General features: G+C 28.5%; 1 protein-coding gene across 1 annotated transcript; it reads right to left on the bottom strand.

Annotated features, from left to right (window-relative positions):
• Positions 1 to 5,198: 5,198 nt before the first annotated feature.
• Positions 5,199 to 6,865, bottom strand: LOC107453888 (uncharacterized). Its single transcript, XM_016070890.4, has one exon. The coding sequence runs from the start codon at positions 6,421 to 6,423 to the stop codon at positions 5,230 to 5,232; it is 1,194 nt and encodes a 397-aa protein (XP_015926376.3). The 5' UTR covers positions 6,424 to 6,865; the 3' UTR covers positions 5,199 to 5,229.
• Between the last annotated feature and the right edge of the window lie 1,484 nt (positions 6,866 to 8,349).

Raw genomic sequence — 8,349 nt, 5'->3', positions numbered from 1 at the left:
TACATTTTCACAAGAAGCCTGGTTTTTTTTTCCCTGTACTATTGTTTAAATTTCTGAGAATTAACCCCTCTTTCATTGCGATGTCTTAAGAAGAGAAAGCGCTCCGATGACTTTAAAAAAAAAACATTAAGAACAATTTAATGAGGTTCATAGGAAAAATTATAGACAATCAACTAATGATGATTTTTTTAATTATGTATAATTTTTATATTTTAAGGAAAAGATACAATATTCATAGATTTTTTTTCATTTCATTTGCAAATTCAGCAATTGGCTTAAATTGGTAAATTTATCTGATTTTGTGATTTGTTTATTGTTATCAATCTATTAATGTTATGAAAACCATTGTGTCCCCCAAAGTGATCACATGATGTGGAGACTACTGTATATAATTTGCTTACGATATTTCAAAAGTTCTCCGTATGATTATAAAATTAAGTTTTACCATACTCCTTTATGTTAAACATTACAACTACAGTTGTTTCAATTTTAGAAAAAAATTCATTATTTTTTTCTTTTCCTTTTTTATTTTTACTTATTCAGGGTGCACAGCCAAATCTTTCACCAAAAAATGAGTGCTTTTTAAACGCTCAAAAAATATTTTAAAGCACTATATACATTAACAAAATGCAAAATAGTTTTCAAAAACTTTACACGATCATGATAAAATAATTAGTTTTTGACAAATAACTCTTTTCTTGATTATATTAGCCGTTAAAATGTGATCAAGAGATCTGTTCGATGTCACGAGGGGGGGGGGGAGAATATCTTGCAAAATGCAGAAAAGATGAACATGAGAGTGCAATAATCTCACTGAACCCAGCTTAGTAGACACACATGTAAAACGATTAGCACTTTCATACGCTACGGACCGACAGTACGCTGAAATAGATTGTGGTCAAATGAATTAAAAAGGTAAATAGAACAATGTGAAAGGCACACTTTTGCATAATAAGTAGCGAAAATCGACATGGTAAAGAAAAAAATCTCAATTTCAAAAAGGTAAAATTAAGCACTTTTTAAAAACACTATGAAAAAGCACCTTTAAGGGATTTAAAAAACAAAAATAAGCACTTTTTTAAAACGCTATGCACCATATTATTTATCAAATGACTTTTAAATGATGGTATTATTGAAACTAGATTGTAATTATAAAGTGTTTTAATTTAATATTTGTTGCTTGGTTGAAGTCCAAATGGGTTTCCTAACCTGAAATAATTATAAATTAACATATAAAAATTAAGGCGAAGAAAGCAGTGCTGGCAGACTGATAGACGGGCATCTCCATACTGTATAATCTGAAGCAGTTAAAAAATTACCAATTATATATGAGAGCTGTTATGAATTTCTGCTTGACAAACAGTGGGCGTTGTAATCACTTGTGTGGCGCGCAAAGGATTGGAATGGGTGGCGTATCGGAAAGCCCTAAAAATCCCGTACCATCATTGTTTTATTAATATTAAATTTGTTTGTTATCAAATATGGTGTCTTTATTCAATGCACCCATTCTCTACTGAATCATTCTGCAACAAGTGCAGCTATAATTAAAAGCAAATTTAATTTTTTCACAAAATGGCGGCCTTTTGAAAAGATAGCAAAAGTCTAATTTTGGCATTTAAACATTCATAAAAAAAAGCTGGCAGGCATGTTTAAACCAACAGAATCAAAAATAAAAAAATTTCACAGAAGATAACAAAAATCTACCTTTTTGGCATTTAAACAGGTTTAAAATAATAAAAATTTTGGAAAAAATATTTGATTTTTGTTTGTTCCAACCATAGCCACATCAATTCTTTACAAATTTCCAAAGCAACATCAAAAAAAATCCAGTAGTTTTTCACCAATCCAGACATCTAACAAAAAAAATCATGATTTTTAGGTAATCATGTTAGAAGATTTTATAGCATTTCTCTTAGGTTTTTTGAAACCTACCATCAATTGGTGATAAATCGACCATACATCACACCTTCCTTGGACTCATACATTTTGTTTGCATGCACTGCTTCTTCCAGTGCCACAAATCTGGCACCTTTGCTGGAGGTAGGCGAGCTGTTTGCTATACTCGAACAAATAATTGGCAATTTTGACCAAATTCTTTACCAGAGTAAATGTGTTTTGGAGAAAACCTCCAAATTAGCAATTCGTTATTGTTTTGACTGTTAGAGCCAACACATCTTTCCAATAAATTGTCATTAGGCAAGCCTTCATATGCGGGCCTGATTGTCTCCTATTCCATCTGTGACCCCTCAACAGTTGATCCGAATAACGGTTTCGCCAACTTGTACTCCATAGCATAAAGTATCAAAATATTCAATAAAAAGTAAAACATTATTTAGAATTTCTAGGTCAGACATCCCCCTTAAATTTATATGATTTGTAAGGAAGTTATGATCCTTTGTAAAACTTAGATTACAGAGTAAGTTGGTCCACCTAAAACCATGCAAATTCAAAATGATCAGAAAAAAATAAACAGATTCAAGATAATTTAGAGAAACTTTATTATAAACATTATTTTAGCTATCTTATAGAATTATACAATTAATACTTTTTTTACAGTAAGACACTTAAAAATAATTATTCAAATTAACTTAGATTTTTTAAAAAATAGAAAATATTTTTTAACAATTCAACTTTTTAAGTTTAAAATGAAGAATAAAAGTTCAGAAAGCAAAAGTTTACAAATATTTCATGAAAGTACATATAAAATTTGTTTTAAAATGATCATGTATACAAATATCCATTTTATTAATTTTATTTGCAAAAGTTACACTAAACTAGTTTTGTGTAACTGGAACAAAATTTCAAGTACATAAATATTGGGCAAAAAAGACATTTTAAACAGAATATCTCATACCCATGTTCATAAAAATTACACAAGAATTTTACTGTGTATTTAGATTTAAAAATAATTTTATAATTTATCTTTTTTTTTTTAAAGAATTATGACTACGAATAAAATTTTTGAGTTCTATCGTGAATTAAATTTATATTATGCAATGGCAATAAAAATATACTTAATATCCAACTAATGTTGATAAAGTAATAACCATTGTTATTGAGATTTTGACAATTGACGGTTTTATCTGTGATATCACAAACCCCTTTTTCACAATTCTCAAAAACCAAAAATTTTAGTGTAAAAAATAATTATTAGCTATTAAATATAGGAGGATTTTAGAATAAAAGTACATATAAAGTGATCAATCAATTATGTTCTGGAGTCATTTTGACTTTCAATCCTCTCTTTGTTCTAACAATTAATGTCAAAAATCCAAACTTTAGTGTGGAAAATATTAAATAAGTATAAAAAAAAAATTTATAAAATTGCAATTTATATGTAATCTGTTAATTTGTTTAATTATTGAAAATAAAAATACAAAAAGAATCATCTTATTCATTATGTGTAGAATCAATTTTTTATTCCAATATTAACTAAACCTTTCTCTGAAGCGTGCAATTACGGAAAAATAGTTTCAAATCAAAGCCCCTATATTCCAAGCTTATTTTTTAGTTTTGAATAAATAAGACCTAAGATTGAAAACATTCTTTTGAGTGATGCTGACCGGCATGAAGTTAAATGTAGATGTTCCAAAACTGTTTTAATGAGCTAAAGTAACATGTAATTAGGAAATTTATTTAAGAACTGTACTAAATATTTTAAACCCTAAAAATTATTCACTGAAAAAATATTAACTCACTTAAACGGAAATTTATATTTTTTGTAAATTACAATTAGTTTACTTATCAAGGAATATATCAATTCATAATCATGATTTATTGGCAATATTCATGTACATTTAAGTATTAATAACAAATATTGAGAATTAAAATTTCTTAAGTTGAGAACAGACAACTATTGGCAGCTACTTTAGTTTTACTTAATTTAAAAAATCTCACTAAAATGTGGCATATGAGAATTAAAATTAATATTTAGATTAATAATAGATAACTCATAATTATTGCCTTCAGTAACTATGACTTGAAACTGAATAGGTAGTTATAATATATAGCAAATAATAGTGATTTTTTATTTAGTTTTTTTTTATTTATTTAAAAAAAACTTCTATAATTTTGGATACATTTTTCATTCATGATTTATAAAATAAATCATTATTTATAATGCAAGTATAGTGCGTGATAGTAGTGTCTAATAAAATGTCCCCAATGGTAAGAAAGAAATTTGCCTCAGGTTTTTGACACTTTTCAACATGTTTTAGATGTGTCTTGTGAAAAACTAGTTTTTAACATCAAAACCCAACGCTAGTAGTAACAGAAGATGATATAATTCTTATTTTTCCTAAACCCCTTTCTGAAAATATCAAGCTTTTCATTACACATCTCTTATTTGATACGTCCTTAACTGACTTTAACTTGCTATAAATCAATATTTAGAGTAATAATAATAGATAGCTACTACTGCTCTGTCATGTTTCATTTAGCAAAATCAGTTAGTATAAATACCAAAAATTTGTTTTTAATAAATTCAATAAGTAATCGTGTGAGATTTTAAAACTAGATTTTTTTTTTTTTTTCAAAATTTGTTCAAAAGTTATCTAAATTTTGAGAATCTTTTGCAATTTTTCTTCTTTAAATAATAATTATTTATCCATTGCTGTCGAAAAATTTATCAAGTTTTCAATTTCTAAGCTTGCACTTAACTTGATGCCAATAGCAACAACAAAAAAAAAAAAATTATAAATAAAAATTAAAAAAGAGATTAAATGTTACCACATATAAATCTTAATATTAAAACTGGAACAAGATGAAAACTGTTCCAAGTGTGAACTATTATATATCATAATAATAATATCCTTATATATTGTTAACAAATAAAATTACAGTACAGAACCTTTATCATATTACATTGATATGTAATATGATATACATATCAATAAGCAGAAAGTCGAAGAATAATAAAAAATTTATCACAATACTTCATATAAATATAATAAAGTATAAAAAGTTACTATGATATGTTACATAGTACCTTCCAACCACTATGAAATTTCCGCTGTTTCAGAAAATATTTAGTCTATATGTAAAATTTTACATATAGATTCTATATGTACAATTCTACAACTTCTTATAAATAAATTAAATGAATATATCAAATATCATACTCTAAAGTATTGATAAAAGTTTCAAAGAATTTTATAGGGCTCAAAATTTCAGCTTTAGTTAGCTACTAGATAAATATATTTCACTGTTAACAGTGAATGTCTCTTTTAATTATATTTTTTCATGAATTTTTCCTGAATAAGTTTTCTCTCCAGTATGAACAATACAATGCCTATTTAATATTGATCTATTTGCAAAGGATTTATTGCACACAGTGCACAAGAAAGGTTTCTCTCCAGTATGAGTAAAATAGTGATCTTTCAAATTAGTCTTCTGAGAAAATAATTTATCACATATACTACATGAATAACGTTTTTCCCCAGTATGAAGAGTGAGGTGCGTATTCAAATTACTTTTACTCGCAAAAGATTTATCACACACACTGCATCTATAAGGTTTCTCACCAGTATGAACAAAAGAATGTCTATTTAATTTAGATCTTTCATCAAAAGATTTATCACACACACTGCATGCAAAAGGTTTTTCTCCAGTATGAATACGTGAATGTTTATTTAATTTAAATCTATTTGTAAAAGATTTATTACACACACTGCACAAATAAGGTTTCTCTCCAGTATGAGTTAAATAGTGTTCTTTTAAATTAGATTTCTGTGCAAATGATTTATTACATACATTGCATGAATAAGGTTTCTCTCCAGTATGTAGAATGAGGTGGACATTTAAATGATTTTTATTTGCAAAAGATTTATCACACACACTGCATCTATAAGGTTTCTCACCAGTATGAACAAAAGAATGTCTATTTAATTTACATTTGTCCTTAAAAGATTTATCACACACACTGCATGCGAAAGGTTTTTCTCCGGTATGAATACGTGAATGTTTATTTAATTTAGATCTATGTGTAAAAGATTTATTACACACATTGCACAAATAAGGTTTCTCTCCAGTATGAGTTAAATAGTGTGATTTTAAATTAGATTTATGTGCAAATGATATACTACATACACTACATGAATAAGGTTTCTCTCCAGTATGTAGAATGAGGTGTACATTTAAATTATTTTTAGTTGCAAAAAATCTATCACACACGCTACATCTATAAGGTTTCTCACCAGTATGAACAAGAGAATGTCTTTTTAATTTACTTTTGTCATTAAAAGATTTATCACATATATTGCATGTGTAAGGTTTTTCTCCAGTATGAATAAGATAGTGTTTAAGTAAGCCGTGTTTCCATGCGAAAGTTTTTTCACATGCACTACATGAATAAGGTTTCTTTACAGTAGAAACAATAGAGTGTTCCTTTAAACTATCTGATTGAGTAGATTGTATGTTAAGCATATTGAATGATGTAAATACTTTTTTAGAATGAACAAGATAGTGTCTAAAAAAACTCAATTTCTTTGTGAATATTTTACAGTAATTTGAACACGGACTACAATAGTTGACTTGACGGCATGGGATAGGATGCTGTTGTTGTTAATTTACGTCGCACTAGAGCTGCACAATGGGCTATTGGCGACGGTCTGGGAAACATCCCGGAGAATGATCCGAAGACATGCCATCACAATTTTGATCCTCTGCGGAGGGGATGGCACCCCCGCTTCGGTAGCCCAACGACCTGCACGCGAAGTCGAGCACTTTACGGTAGCACAGTTTAACGAGGACCAATACCGCACACCCTCGGTCCATACGCAGACTGATCCAAGTGGGCCACCCACCCGCACACTGACCGCAGCCAGTGATGCTTGACTTCGGTGATCTGCTGAGAACCGTGTCTTAACGATCAGTCCACTGCGGGACTGGGATAGGATGCAAGAGTGTGACAAGCTCCATGCTAATAGCTTATAGCTTTTGTCTAGTCTCTTATTGCTCGCCCAAGAAAGCTGTAAGCAAATAGCATTGAGTTGAACGTATTCTAACAATCATTTTATCAACAAACAACCTCTTAATTGATTAATGCATTTTTCTAATGTGATTTTCTTGATTGTAAGGATATATTTCTTGCATCATGTAAGATGCTTTAACTGTTAAAAAGACATTATGCTGAAAAAACAACTGTGCCTCATAAGTTCCTTGAATACACGCATTTGCAAATAAAAATAATTTCACCGAAATTATTCCTTTTTGTAAAAAAATACGTGTTATTTCTGATGTGATTGTGATGAAAATTGTTCTTTGTACTTAAGTGTTATGTGGAGTGTATGCAATAAAAATTACCCTTAGCGTGGTAATTAGATTAATGTTATAAAATATTATCCATTTTAATTAACCAAAGATGATATTGTGGGCAGAAAACAGTGATTCAGTGTCTTTATGCTGGAAAGAAACTATTATGTTTTTACTAAAAAGAAAACTTTATGCAATGTGTGTAATGAAGCTTTAACACAAAAAAGGTATTAAAGTAAAAACTCTCCTGTTCATATTGGAAAGAAGCCTCATATGCTGTATGCAAGATAAAACAGTTTCATAGACATCTCATTTAAAAATGTGCTATCCTGTTCACACTAGACGTAAAGTACATACATGCTGTATGTGTGATAAAACATTCTCTTGCAAAACTAATTTAAAAATGCACTATCTTGTTCATACTGGTGAGAAACCTTACACATGCATTATGTGTAATAAATCTTTTAAAGAAAGATCTAAATTAAAAAGACATTATCTTATTCATACTGGAGAAAAACCTTATGAATGCAGTGTCTGTGATAAATCCTTTGCAAGGAGATGTAATTTAAATATGCACCTTATTGTTCATACTGGTGAGAAACCTTACTCATGCAGTGTATGCAATAAATCATTCAGTTCTAAAACTTATCTAAAAGGACATTATGTTGTTCATACTGGAGAGAAACCTTTTTCATGCATTATTTGTGATAAAACATTTGCGCAGAAAACTAATTTGAAAGAACACTATTTTACTCATACTGGTGAGAAACCTTATTCATGCAGTGTGTGTAATAAATCTTTTACAAATAGATCAAAATTAAATAGACATTATGTTACTCATTCTAGAAAGAAGCTTTATTCAAGTAAAACTTAAAAAGAAATAAATAAGCATTCAAAAAAATTTTTAAAGGAAAAACCTTGCACATTTGATTCTTAATTTAGCCTATTTTTTCTTCTTTCAAAGGATGATTTAAATTGAATTGATTTGCAATATACAGTGTGTTTAATGATAAAATTTTTTTTTTTACTCTTCCTTTGTTATTTTCTAATGTATTTTTTCACAAATGGATTTAAAAATATTGTTCTAAAAGTGATAAA

The sequence above is a fragment of the Parasteatoda tepidariorum genome, chromosome 9, assembly GCF_982258835.1.
Source record: "Parasteatoda tepidariorum strain Cologne lab strain chromosome 9, Ptep-v5.0, whole genome shotgun sequence".
In the NCBI taxonomy this organism is placed as follows: Eukaryota; Metazoa; Arthropoda; class Arachnida; order Araneae; family Theridiidae; genus Parasteatoda; species Parasteatoda tepidariorum.
Note: the sequence above shows the minus strand (reverse complement) of the source record. Positions and strands in the feature narration are given on the sequence as shown.